The following is a 14963-nucleotide window of genomic DNA, read 5'->3' as shown; positions in this document are numbered from 1 at the left end:
GACTACAGAGAACTACTGCCACTAAAACCACAGCAAATACTAAGTAGCATGTCGAATTAAAAATTCTTTTAATGTACATCTGTAAACACTGTAAATGAAATCAGACCCAACTAGCCTAGTTTACTTTGGGGTCTGCTGTCAGATTTTTCTTAAAAAAAGAAAATGATAAAAATATAATAAAATAAAAACCACCATGATATGCCCAGAATCTCTTCACAACACAAATGTCAGGTTCTTAAGAGAGGGTACAAATGACAAATTTAAATGGATATTAAATACTTGCAACTGTTGTAAGTTAGATAAGAGTACACCTTCCTGAATTCCAAAAATCACATCTCAACTACTGAAAAAACATCCAAGTTCTTCTTAGATCAGGATTGCATAATGTGGGTGGAGAAACAGCTGCATTCATACTCTGAGCTTTCACTCCTTAAATGTCACAGTCATTTGTTTTCATCTCATGTAAACAAGTGAAGACACCATAAGCTGTAATTATCACATGCAACCATGTCCCCACCCTAAATATTTAAGCATATTTAATTCAGAATTTTAACCTGACCTGCTTCTGAATCAGCCTGTGTATTTTATGAAACTTCACCCATGTTGTAAAATATTGACTGTACTTAGAAGAAAAATATCTAAATATGTTTATGTATGTACATACACACACAATTTTATTAACATATATGTTCATTAAAATAATTAAATCAGCACTTAAATGTCCTGATGTCTCTACTGTACATAGCTACCATCAGGCAGAGCAAAAAGTAGTCACTGTATAGGGCTCTACTGGAACTCAGGACCCCTAGACTCCTGGGAAGAATTCCAATTAATGCTGTTACCATTAGTATTAACAATACAACAAGTAATAATAACAGCAGTTTTAATAAAAAAATAATATTGTATGCAGTCAATACAAAGAGCTTGAAACTTTCCCCCTAAAATGAAAAATACTGAGATTCATTCCCTGCTCTCAGGACAAGTTAACCTCCAAACATAATTTTACATATGCAAACTGGAAACTCAGACCTTCCAGCTTAACATCTCTTATCACTGCTGCCATGATTCCAAATAGCCACATAGAACATCATGCTGTTTCCAACAAGAAATCAGTGCCTCTGCAATTCCACAAATCTCTATCAATGAGAGCCTTACTCTCATTGGCTCCTACTCAATGGAAGTCCTACTGCCAGCGCTACATCAGATCAGCTTTGGACGTATCTCCAAGTACATGAAGCCCACAACACTACTGAGTAAAACCTGACCCAGTGCTGCAACATTCCTAGCTCAAAAAGAATACTGGGGGGGAGAGGGGTTGGAGATAGATGATCTTTAAGGTCAACTCCAATCTAAGCCTATTCTATGAGATATGATTCTATGACTACTTACAACACCTAATGAATTTCAAGTGACTCCTCTAACACTGAAATTACAGGAAGAAAACATCCCCAACTCAGCATAAAGAATAAAAAAATAACACTAATTAAATTTCATAATTGCTGGTTCAGATTTTACTTAGAAATACGGTACAAAAATATCCCACAATTCACAGGAAATGTACAAATAATACATTTAGACATAGAAATAATACATCAGATGTAGAACATCTGAGCACTACCACATCTACAATCACTAAACCTATGTGCCCAATTCCACTTAAGCCAGTTTCATGAAAGCCACATAAAGCTGCAAAAGAAGCACACAGTTTCCAAAACAACATTTATCTCCTGACCACTTACATTGGAGTTGGCGAAAATGGAATTTGAGTTGGCTACAGAATATTCTGTGTTTGTCAAGTCTTCGTTGCTCTGGTAAAAAAAAAAAAAACAAAACCATGTTTAGAAACAATACACTCAGTAAAGGTTTTGTATGTCTCACACATAGGAAATGCTACTTACAGATTTAGTACTAGGTCCATGCAGAAAATAATTCAGTGCCTGCGGGTCCCTTAAAAAAAAAAAGAAAGTTACTATTTAGGCGACTCTTTCTGCTAATGAGGAGAATTTAACCTTGTCAAACACTCTTAACTCACACAAAGCAGGTTTGTTTCACTGACTCTAGTGCATAGTTCAAAGTGCACACCACATAAAGCTCCTTGTTTATCAGCATGATTTGCAGATACTGATCAGATTTACTCTCATAGTACAGAGACAATCAACCACGTTCATCACAAAATCTGAATCGTACTATTTCTTTTTATGAGGGTATTACTCTCATTCTCTCAAAACAAAGCATTTCACAATAGCACACAATACAAAACCTAAGGAAAATACTACAACCAAGTAACATGAGAACTAAAACAGCAACCATCTTCTCTACTCAGATTAATTATTGCACCTGCTCAGCTACTGTTTAAGACAATAAGATTTTTTACCAAGTCAAATCTTTTAACATGCTTTCTGACACTGTTAACAAAAAGCTTGTGTTTTCTTTGCCAGAGTAAAAAGCTGCACCAAGTGAAATCAACCATACAAGTAAGTGAATAAATGTCGCAAAACACAATTCCAGTGCATTTCATGAAGCTGGCGCTATCACTGAATAGAACTCAGATTTAAAACATGGGCTGACAGAACAAGCGTTGGAAAGTCAAATAATTTAAAAATACTTATATATAATTGCACATGTAGACCTGATAAAAAGCATTTAGAATGTGCTACAAGTGACCATTTTATAAATTATTATAAATCATTTCCCAATGTGTCCATTAGCCTAAAGAGCAAAGTGACATGGAGTCTTTTAACTTCAAAGCATCTTTATTAATTAAGAAGCAATAATTAAAAATAATAGTAATTGAGAAACAGATGATTCTTGTTGGAAAAAAAAAAAGTTAATTCAAAGCATCTCTCCTCTCTCCATCATCTTGGAAAATAAGAAGGAAGGAAAGAAGTCAATGTTACAGGTTTAACGGCCTTCTAAAAGCACAAAAACACGTCTCTTATTTGGGGAAAAAAATAAACACTGCATTCATGTTAAAAAGCACATGTTAAAAATGCAGCATTTGGCAGGGACTTCATTCTACAATTACGTTTATGACACACAAGTGGCTACATATATTTGACAAGCAAAAAAAACGTTTTTCATAGTAGAAATTTCAACGATTCAGAAGAAAGATCACTGTGTGAGATCACGAGCTCTGTCACACTTATTTTACTGATACATTAGCAAGCCGTTTAAAAGCCAGTGAGTGAAGCTGCTATAAGTCATGAAATGGACAATTGAAAAGGGAGAATACTTCATCACCTTAAATACTGGCTTTAGTAACTAAGAATTTTAGAAGGCACTTTCTAAAAACCAAAGGTGCTGTTGTCCATTCTTCCAGATGCTTATGACAATAGCTGTGAGCACCAGAAAAAATGCTCATACAGATACAGAGCACTTCATTTTCTGTACCACCTGTGAACTTGTACCAGGACCTTCACGATTCACACTCACGACACAGCAATTAACTATCCAATGCAGTCAATCACCATCTTAATGTTAAAATGGGATGTCTTTTCATTTTTCACAGCTACAGTCAGTAATTTTGCGCATCACACAACACAGAATGTAACCATGATCCATTCCAGCCAACACTTTTGCTATAGTATCCACAAAGTCATCCCTCAATTACAGTAGCCATTGCGATAGCGTTTTGCTTTTCTCTCATGTTCTCAGTGGTTTTACTGTAAGTCTTCAGCGCATAAGAAATGTAGAAAACTTATTCGCCCACTACATTTAACACAGTATTAAAAACAACAAAAATATTGTATGAAATAGATACCACATTTTAATAGCTGCTACATAACCAATGCCACACTAATTTTTCATAGAGTTTGAACAAAAGTACAGCATACGAGATGTTTCTTTCCATGTTTTAGATGTATTACAATACATTACCTGTTCTCAAATACCTGGCGTGAATGTCAGCCAAGCAAAGGTAACCTGGCATTTATACAACGGATAAAAACCCTGCACTGCAGTAACTAGTTATTGTAGTATGAGGTACCTATATGGAATATATTACTACAAATTAATCTGCGATTTATCTTCTTCTAAAAAAGTAACATCCCCAATTCAATTAAGATCAGCACCATTTGAGCAGAACAGTAGTAAATCCTTGTTTGCTGTGGATTCTTTACAGTACTAGGTAGAACTTCTGATGTTCTTACAGAAACACAAGTTACTAGTAGAAATTAAGGTTGGTTGGTTTGTTTGTTGAAGAAAATCGTGTAATCTTACTTTTCCCTTTCAAATACACCCAGTGTCAACAAAGTTTCCAGTTCCACCACTAGAAAAGCTGAAATTTCTTTTTTCTTAAACCCCTAAAAAACAGTTTTCTGCAATGAAGTCTGTAACAACATCCCTACTACCGTGCTGTTGCGATGACCTTGTATTACCATTAACTGAAAAGAGACTTCAGCTTCCACACCCTCTCAATCCTTAGCTGCTCTTGAGAAGAATGCCAACAAGTGGAGTGTCATCTAGCGTGAAGTGGGACTGAAGGTCACGTTATACATACATCACCACAAAGGGAAGTACAACTTCATTTCATTTCTGCATAGCTACTCATCTTATTTGCAAGTTACCTAATACTGATACGATACCTAACGTTTCTGAAGAATTACACAAGCAAAACTTACCCAATAAGATCAAGGAGACAGGATTCATCATCGTCATCATCCATGACAACTACAAGAGAATTGGATATACATTCAGCTCACATCACATACTACTTCCAACAGCAAAAGTATTTTAGAACACCTCAATAGTTTTTATCAGTTTATGGGACATGACAGACATTTATTACTGCCAGAGTTAAGTACAAACCACCATATTCTACAGAGACCTATACAAATTCAATACGTTTGTCTCAAAATCAAATTCAGCCACACATCATGATCTACAAAACTCCATACAATATCATTACTTAGGGATTTTTCATTTTGTTGCTGTTGTTTTTTTTAATAACACTCAGCTATTGCTAGTCACAATACACCCGATTCCAGTTTCTCCTGAACAGCACTCAAGAGTGTACTTACATGAACTTGCAATTAATAGTACACAGTTCTGAGAATCCCTTTTAAAAACAGGTGGGCAATTCATTTGCATTAGTTAAACTGAACGTAGGTATCCACTGGGCACAGAGCATTTTTAGTCTCACAGCATCCCAGTCACCAACTCTTGTACTCACCGATTAATCAGATTAGTATTACCTGTAACAAATACGCTCCCTCATTTCTTCCTGATTGCTGTTCCTTTGAAGCTTCCATCTGCACGACCCTGGCTCTCCCATTTACTGTAACTCTCCAGATCTCATCAAAGACTTTAACATCTTCTCCACTTCCTTTCAGTAACTCTCACAATCTCTTTATCTTCCCTTACTCCCTGCAGAGACCCCAACTCATCAACTGATGATAGCATCTCCCATACCTCTTTATACCCTGACATCCATTCAGTTATCCAATATCATCCATACAATATCATATAATCAAATCAAACTGATTCCTCTGCCTGCCATGCCTGTGTTTTTCTCAGCTCCCCTTAAAATTCTAACACCATAATTAACACTCAATAATTCTAGTTAGATTAAAACGAATTGAAGCCAATCTCTTACTTATGTCAAAACAGAAAATTACTCCCCCTGACCATCTCTACACACATTGTTCTGTGGGCTCTCGTGACAGTTCACAGTGATTGAAATGAAGGGACCTGTCTCACAGGCGGCTGAAAGCACTGCGACTCTTCAATCAGAAGAACAGAAGGCTCGGGGGCGATCTTAGCAATGGGTAGAAATGCCTGATGGAAGGACATAAGGAAGAAAGCCAAATTTTTGTCAGTGGTATCCAGTAAAAGAGGCAAGGGATACAACATGCTTCCGCTTAAACTTAAGAAATGAAGTTATTTCCCTCTGAGGCTGTCAACCAGTGGTGCAGGCTGCCCAGTGAGGCTGTGGGATATTTGTCTCCAGAGGTGCCCCAACCCAGCTGATGCAGCTGGTCCTCCTGCCAGCAGGGCACTGGGCAAAGCATTCCCAGAGGTCCCTTCCACCTCAATCGCCCCCTGATTCTGTAATCTCTTTCTATACCTCAGTGATTTTGAAGCCAGCTTCTACCTCATGTTAACAAAAAATACCCCAGCCCTTACGTTGTGCAGCCCCATGTTTATTGGTTGCATTCCTCACTGCAAGGATGCTTCGCAGAACAGGAAAGCAGACCATGGCTACAGACAACTACTAGAAAAAAAATCAGCATTCATCAGCTGACTCTGCACTTTAAGGAAAACACTCCCTCCCATGATTCAGCCGCACACCTGCTGGCTGCTGCAAACCAGCAGCATAAATGCTGCTCTAACAACTGAATGCTAAGCAAATTACAAGACATTTTATGATGTGGCTGAATTTAGATGTAGATGTGCATTAGTAAGAACAAATCAGTAAGTGATCAGCATTCCGCTTTAATGGCACTGTTAACACTTCTTACAGGAAGCTATTATTTCCTTATGCAGCATATACAGCTCTCAAAAGCAGGTTCTAAAGACTCCCAGCTAAATGGAGAAGATTTTTTCCCCACGCTGCACACCTACTTTTAAAATCCCCATTGCATATCACTATGGTAACACTAACACTGCCACTTGAAATCAGTACAACTCCCTCACTTTACCAAACCAAACACTCTCTGTAACCATATAATAAAGGCTTACCATTGCGGCAAAGTCCAAGCAACCACACAGAACTTTGTTCAACCACTATTCCAATGGGTATTGTAACTACCAACACAAATGAGATGAATTTGCTGAGTTCACCAAACTCTTGAAAACTCACGTGTATAAAAATTGCAAGAGGAAAAAGATATATAAATATATATACAAGAAAATGCCAAGGAGAAAAATAATCTTAATGGTAATACATACTTCCTACTATTCAGCCTTACTGCTAAACATACTGCTCATCGGATTAGAAACATGTATCGCTATGTTCTTCCTCATTCTATACACAAGAAAAATCTACCCAACTTACTGTAAGCTCCTACCAGTCTACAAGACTATAAGGACAAAAATGAAGAAAACAGAAACATTTTCATAAACTCCATGAGTAACAAGCAGTCTTCCCTGGAGCACACCTAATGAGCTCTACCAGAATTCTTGCCATCACTAGCAGAAATCTTACAGCAGCTTATATTCTTATATTCAGCTGAAGAGGCTGCTGCGCTCTCAACACCTTGAAAACCACAAGTAAACAAAAAGAATACATCACTACCACCTCAACATCCCCCCGGCAAAGGTTGTGTAACACCACACTGATGTAACGCAAGATGGCAGCGCGTCTGAGAAATACCACAGGACCATCACGCAGATGGAACACCACTCATAGGTATGTGGTCTGTGAGGGAAAAGTCAGGTTCACAACCAAGCCACACGAGCTCACTAACTATTTAGAATGAATTCTGTTTGCATTTCACCACATGTACCCAAGGGCTACCTAAACCACATAATTGCACATTTAGTTCTTTTTTAACTGATGCCAATTTTCAATGATGATTTGTGTTCTGTTGACTTCAGGACAGCAACAGAACAGGTGCACAACCAAGATAAATTCTTGTACAGCTATCCCTTCGGTCCTCCTTTAATAGAGGGCCACTTGAGCAACACGTGATCTTGACAGAGATTATCATTTGTATGTGTAACAGCCTTAGCCCACCATGGGCAGGGGCATGAGGCCTGGCAGGGCCTAGCAGTGTATCGCACTGAGAGAGACAGCTGGGGGGAATGTCCACACAGCCTCACAGGCAGCTGCCAGGCGGTACCCGACCATAGATCATTATCATCAGTACAGTTCAACAGTGTATTTTAATTTAAATACAACACTCAGTTTTTCACACTCAGCCCTGCCAGTGCATTTACCAAGTGCAAATCCTAACTAATAGTCACTACCCAACTGATACATCCTGAAACTTGCCTCATGGGACCTGGAGAAGGCACACTGTTTATCTGTAACAACAGCCCTACTAATTGCTGGGAAATAACCAGACTACCCTTTATTGCACAATCCCAAACACATTATAAGAGAGAGCAAAAGCCATTAAGCTGGCAAGGAACTACCAGCTATGTAGGCCAATCCTCTGAGGCACTGCTACTCAGAGGCCCTCCGTCCTCCTTCCAACAGTCCAAGCTAATTGCAGCACAGACCAACATGGAGCCCTGAAGCTCTCCCGTCCACCTTCCCCACATCAGCTCCAGGCTTTGAACTAGCACAAACTTTATCTGACAAAATACACTGATCTGCTTCAGTTTGAATGAGCTTCTTGGCCTGGTCTTGACTTGCCACAGAGCAATAAGAGTTCTTCCGAGGTTCCATCTGAAATACTGTGTATAGTTTTGAACCCTCACTCTAAGAAATCTGGGATCCTAACCCAACACGATGCATTCTGCAAGCGTGAATTATTATCTGTATTGAAAATCTTCATCTTTTAAGATGAACTTAGAGCACTTGAAATTAGCTGTGGAATTCGGAATCTAAAGCATCAGTACTGGCTTTCTGTATGTGACAGTATGGGAGGAAATGTGCAATTCAAACATCCAGAACAACACAAAACCTCTCTCTGTGCTAAAACTACACCACAAAAATGGGAATTACTCGGGGGTTAGATAAAAAGCAAGCAGCACAATGCAGAAGCACTACCTGTGATGAAACACATAACCTGTACAAAAGTATGCATCTGCACTGTGTGTCAGATCTGGCAGGTGATGAACACCTGAAAGGACAGGTAGAGTCTACATATAATAGTTACATACCAGTTCCACATAGAGAAGGGCAAATAAAAAACATACACTAGAGCTCAAACAACCTACAATAAGTTGCTCATTCATCCCTTAAACTTCATTTCCTATAAATATACCACAAAAAATTAGTCTCAATTTGAGTTTGGCAGGCACCTTAAGATACAAAGCTTCCAAACACTACAGCCATATTTTATTTATAAAAGATGGAAACATTCACTACAGTTATTAATAGCACATATGATAAAGAAAGTTAATCCAGTCACAGTCCAGTGCTCTGACTATGAATCCTCAGTGCAGATCACTAAAATCTGCTTTCCCTCAGATACTCAAGTTCAGAATTGAATTCTTTACTTACTCAATAGAATATTTTCCTACAAGCTTTTCATGGCAACACTATATCCTGGCAATACTTTAACCTGAGAGCTTTCATTCTCAAAATCCCATGGAGAAAATCCAGAGTAACTCATAGCCTAGAGCTCAGGGTACTCACTGACCCTCGTTCACTCACTGGTTGAATGCCCAGCTCAACCTTTCTGTTAATATGTTTGGGAAATTAACTGAAATTGAATATGATAAATCAACATGAGTAACAAATCCAGCAGAGCACTTCATAACGCTGCCCCGAACACCACATTGATCACATGGCCAGCCTTCCCTTGTCAAAACCAAGGGAGATTCTAACACCTACTTCAGTGGGGACAAGATTTTCTATGGTAGAAAACAACTCAAACTTGAGCTTCAATATCAGATTTTAAAATTCCATAGCCAGAACAAGTTCACAGGAAAGTTACTATGAGTTTCACCCAGGAGTCCCTACCACAACCATCAGTCTCCTGCCGTGAAGTTGAATTAGGGGAGGGCATTAATGAACTGCCATCTCCACTCTTCCACAGCACTACTACCAAAAGAAATGCTTTTGTATCAAGTTTTGACAGAGATTTGCCCACTTTCTTTCCCTTTTGGTGAACACTCCCCTTACTCAAAAGGAAAACCAGAAGAAGCTCCTCAACATTTTAAAACTGCTGTAAGTAAAGAAGTTAAGGGAATTAAACTGACAGCCACATGCACTGGTAAACAGTTACTTTTTATTTTTTCCCCAACAAATATTTTTCATCCATTAAAACAGACACGGCAGATGCTTTTTTCCACAATGAAAACACAGGTAAAAGAACATTAAAAAAAAACAGAGAGCCATGAGTTCATTTAATTACAAGATCTAGGAAAAAAAAAATCTATCAGTTAAGGTCACAGTGTTCACACTTTTATACTGATCCAAGGGCTTTACCAACATTGTTATTTCAGCTTCCCAACTCAAGCAGCTGCAGGTTGCAATGCACACCAGTTCAGTTTAGGAATTGTGCAGGTTTTCCTTTACTGTCTGAATACAAAGCATGTCTGTTTCTTCAGACAATCTCCATGCTTGCTCTGTACACAGTATGTCACCATACAAAAATAGCTTTTCAAGCAGAAGTGGAGTCTATTCCAACAGAACTGCTGTAATAAATGATCCCAGCCTTCTGGACAGAATGAACTACAGCATCACAAAAGCAATTATACCTGGACTGTATCTATTACTTAGGGATGCCACACTTTTGCTCTCCCACTGCTACATCTACATTAAAAAGCACTACCCATTAGACTTATTGTAAATCTAACACAGCATGAAAAGACACAGTCATTGACCATTAGAGCCACATTATGCATAAAACATAACTGCAGTTATGTAGGCTTTATCCTGATAGTGATGTGGAATTATACTAGCAAACCTCTGAGAACTTACTCATCAGGCAATGCCCAAGGAGAATAACAACACACCCACAACACCTACCAAGATCTTCAACTCAGGACTACGCACTCACCCACATTTCTAAGTTTTGTGGGCACCAAAAGGGTATTTTAAGGAAATGCTGCTTATAGTAGCAGAGCTGGCTTGGTTCTTCTGCTTGTAGTTCCTTCCCTCCCCCCCCCCATCGCAGTACAATAAAACTAAATATATAAACTCTACTGGGGGCAGGGGGAGGGGAAACAACCTTTGGCAGGGTGGAAGGACAGGAAAAATTCCCATCTGTAAAGGTCATGTAACTACTTAGATACAGCATAACCACATCTGTCGAAAATACAACTACACAGCACTGACCTCACATAAGGCCACAAACACGGCCCCTATTTTCAACTCAGGAAGGCTCTAATATCATATTATGCTAGTGCTCACACTGCGGTCACAGTAAAAACACGTCTAGAACATATCAGCAGCATAGTAGTGAACAAGCCATGGTGCATGGCTGGACCAGGCTATCGACACTGTGAGCTCCTGCACTCCTCAATCAACACCAGCAAGGTGAGAAGGATACAAAGTAGTGTTTGAAACAAAAACAAGCTTTGTCATCTCAGATCCGGACACAGAAACATAGCAGGCATACAGAAATATACTAGATCTATTCTTTTTTTATACATCTAATATCTAGCTGACAAAGATTTCAACTTACACATATGTTTAATGGAAGCACATTGGTGCAGCATGTGTACACAAGACCTCTTTCACTCTGGGAAAATATTCATCATTTCATCAGATTTCCTCATTAGTTTCAGAAATTCATGAAAAGCACAAATAAAACCAGCAAACCCTTAGTGCTTATTGCAGGAACTTCACTTGTTCTTCCAGTGCTTCTTACAAGAACTTTACAAAACATATTTGCGCTAATAAAATCACTTCTGTCTTACTCCCAAGACTCTTAACAAAGATGCAAAGCAATTGCTTCAAGGAAAGGTCAATGTCATGTATTACATATACAGTGAGAGAATACTACACTTCACACTTACATTTTAAAGTAATTTATTAAGAGTTTTTGGCAGGTGGATCTCTAAGAAACTAAGACATTAACAAAACTGCCCCCATGACTTCAGAAGGGAGTTGATACATAGGTAACTTTTTTCTTAGAGTATTTCAAGCAATAACAACGTGCATTCCGCTAGAAATGCAATGTAAAACCCTTCAGGACCAACACGCGAAGGATTTAACCTCAAATGAAAATAAACCTCCCACTTCCTCCAGAAACGAGCAAGAAGCATGGGGAGGCCCTCTTATAACAACGTGTAGAAAAGGATTTAAGAACCAAGCATTCCACCCACCTTAGTGGGCTCAGCATGAGTTGGTCTGGTAGCATCCTTGCCGTTCCCGGATACAGATGTCGCTGTTAAACCCCGAGCACCAAGCACATTACACATTCAGGACATTTGAGAAAAAAGGAACAACAACAACTTTGGATGAATTAGGTGCAAGACCAAATCGAAACACACCGTTATCAAGGTATTAAGTTGTTTACCCACACACAAAAAAGTTATTTGTCCTTGAATTGTTGCAAACATTTTTACAAGTATTAAAAGGCTCTTTACCAATGATTACTTGGCCTCACAGGCTGTAATTAAGTACCTAACGAAGGTGAGTTCCTCCTTTAATTGTATCTCATCATTTTGGTCACTGGCTCAACAGAAGGGAATGTTCTTTCCAACCCTTTTTCATTGTAAGCCCTGATCACACCTCGTGCCAAGAAACAATCGTCTGACAGGTACGAAAGGCAGCTATGGGGGAATATTTGGAGCAGAGGCCTCTGAGATATGAGAAATGGGTGACAGAAGAAGCAGGGGCTGCCCGCAGGAGCCCTCCTTTGTGCCCCCTGAGCACAGAACGGCCACCAGTCCCACACAGAGGGAACCTCGTACACCGCTTTCTCAAGGAGAGGAGAAAACTCGCAGCTGGGATACGTGGCGGAGCTGCTGTCCGCCCTGGAAGACAACGCTTCCGACACAGACAGCCCATCACAGGCGCGGCGACAACGCCCCACCCGGCTCAGCGACAGCACAGAGCGCCTTAAAATGGCGCCCGTGGGGGAGGAGAATCACCGCGAAACTGCGCAACAAACGCTGGCAGGAAGCCAGACAGCGCCATGTTCCCGGCTCTGCCCCGCTCCCCCTCACAGCACAGCCGGCTCGGTGCAGCCGTGCCCGGACACAGCTCCGGCGGCACTCACACCTCAGCGAGCCCCGAGCCGCACAACGAGCTCGGAAACAGAACAGGCCTCAGCACCTCCTTCATTCTCCCCGTGTTATTTAATAGTAATTCCGAATGCGTGTAAACGTTCACCATACGGCTCTGCCTCGCTTTTGTATTAACGCGTTATGGCGTTATTATCCGTGAGAGAGCTCTGCAGCCGATAGCAGGAGCGCATGAGGAGCGGGCAGCGCTGCACACACCGCCCAGCTCCACAACCGCCAAAGGCAGCACAAAGTGTTGACAAAAGCACCGCTGCTCCTAAGGAAAAAAACAACCCCGATCGCACAAATAAACGCCATCTAACCAAAAGGAAAAACGAGCGGCAGGCTCCAGAAATAAAAGGGTTTATTGTTAGGTTTTAAAAAGGTACGGTACAATATTGTCTCTCAGAAAATAAAAAATAAAAATAATAAATAATAGATAATTATTAAAAGACGACACCGCGGAGGGCAGCCCCAACAGGACCTACCGCCCAGGGCTCCGCGCACCCCCAAAAAGCGCCGTGTCCATCGCGGCTGGCAGCGGCAGGCACCGAGCGGCTCGGAGGGAACGGCAAAGCGAGCACCGAACGGATCGGATCGGATCGAGCGGCGGCACCGAAAGCGAGGAAACGAGCGAAAAATAAATCCCCAGAAGGCTCCAAGCTGAGCCACGAGCTGCGAGAAGTGACGGGATTAGGGTGGCGGCGAACGGCCGGGCACGGGGCCGCATCGAGCCGGGAGGGAAAAAGGGGAAAAAGGAGAGAAAAATCCTTCCCGGCGCCGCGGCCGGCGGCGAGACGGCGCGTCTCCATTTTCCCGAGCAGGAGGAAGAACGAGTGTTTCACAGAGCACAGAGCTTTAGAGAAAAGCAAAGAAACGAGGGGGGAAAAAAAAAGAGGGAGGAGATTTGAAAAGATTATTTTTCTTTCTCCCTCACACACTCTCTCCATCCCCTCTCCCTCACTCTCTCTCTCACACACACACTCACACACACACACACTCTCCCTCCTCTCCTTTTCCATCCCTCTCTCGATGGCCATCAAGGGGGCGGAAAATAAAGAAAAAAAAAAAAAAAAGACAACAACAACAACTAATTTTAAACCGGCTCAATCAATGAGTCATTAAAAGAGATTTTTTTCTTCCCTCCTCTCTCCCGCATTTGCATGGCATCAGCAAGAAGGCATACAAAAAAAAAACCCACCCCAAACCTCTCCCCTCTCGGCAGCTATCAGCCCGGACCTGAAACCTTATCTCCCTCAGCCTCCCCCCCGCGCCTTTATTTTAAGAAACAACTTTTCTTTTTTTTTGTTTTTCTTTTTTTTTTCTCTTTCCCTAAGTGCCCTCGGCAGCCGCCGGCAGCCTCTCCGAAAAACAAGAGCTATATGCTTCATTTCCATGTGAATCCACATCTGCCCGAACAACAGCCGCACCACGCGTCCCTCTTCTTCCTCCCGGCCCCCTCTGCTCGCTCTCTCTCCCGATATATATTTATATACATAGCCCCAGAGCCAATAGCTCTCTGGGCTGAAACCTAATATCCTGGTTTTGGCAACTCCTGGCTGTTAATTTGCTCCTCTTTTCTTTTCTGTCTGTCTGGAGATAGATTTCCCCCCCCCCCCCCCCCCCTCTCTTTTCCCTCCCCGAAGGAAGGGAGGAAGGAGGTTGTGTGTTTTTTTTTTCCTTGAAATTTTTATCACAAAATTATAATACACTCAAAGGGAAACTCACCGTCATGAAAAAGCAGTGCCTTGTCAACGGGGTTTCTTCGCCATCACATCAGGGGCTGGCAGTGTAAGAGAGAGAGAGGGAGAGCGAGAGAGCGAGCGAGGGAGGGGGGGAGCGAGAGAGGGGGAAAGAGAAAGAGAGCGCGAGGAGAGCGGAGCGGCGCCGAGCACAGCACAGCGCAGCACAGTACAGCACAGCGCGGCACGGCACGGCACGGCACAGCCGCACACACCGCGCCGCCCGGCCCGGGCCGCCGCTCCGCTCCGCTCCGCCGCCACACAATGCCGCACCGACGCGGCGGCACACGCAGCCGCCGGGCGGGCATGGTGACCGCTCCGCCGCTCGGTCCGGCCGCACGGCAGGCCCTTTAAAAACTTTCGCCGGCTTTCTGCCCCTCCACCCCCTCGAGAAACCCGGAGGTCTGGTGGTGTGTACGAGCCTGGGCTGCT

At 41.7% G+C, this 14963-nt stretch overlaps 1 protein-coding gene across 5 annotated transcripts in view; it reads right to left on the bottom strand.

Moving 5' to 3' along the window:
• The window catches only part of BICRAL (BRD4 interacting chromatin remodeling complex associated protein like), a 28724-nt gene extending 14038 nt beyond the window's left edge, over positions 1–14686 (bottom strand). Inside the window, exons 1-5 of one of the 5 annotated variants that reach the window (XM_015857396.2) lie at positions 14518–14686; positions 11887–13645; positions 4620–4668; positions 1899–1947; positions 1740–1808 (exon numbers count right to left, since the gene is read on the bottom strand). In XM_015857396.2, coding sequence (XP_015712882.1) covers positions 1740–1808; positions 1899–1947; positions 4620–4663 — 162 coding nt within the window. In that variant the 5' untranslated portion in view covers positions 4664–4668; positions 11887–13645; positions 14518–14686. The other 4 variants (XM_015857397.2, XM_015857395.1, XM_015857394.2 and 1 more) reach the window with 4 other exon arrangements.
• Positions 14687–14963: the final 277 nt, after the last annotated feature.

The sequence above is a fragment of the Coturnix japonica genome, chromosome 3, assembly GCF_001577835.2.
Source record: "Coturnix japonica isolate 7356 chromosome 3, Coturnix japonica 2.1, whole genome shotgun sequence".
Classification (NCBI taxonomy): domain Eukaryota; kingdom Metazoa; phylum Chordata; class Aves; order Galliformes; family Phasianidae; genus Coturnix; species Coturnix japonica.
The sequence above is the reverse complement of the archived record's forward strand: the minus strand, read 5'-3'. Positions and strand labels throughout refer to the sequence as shown.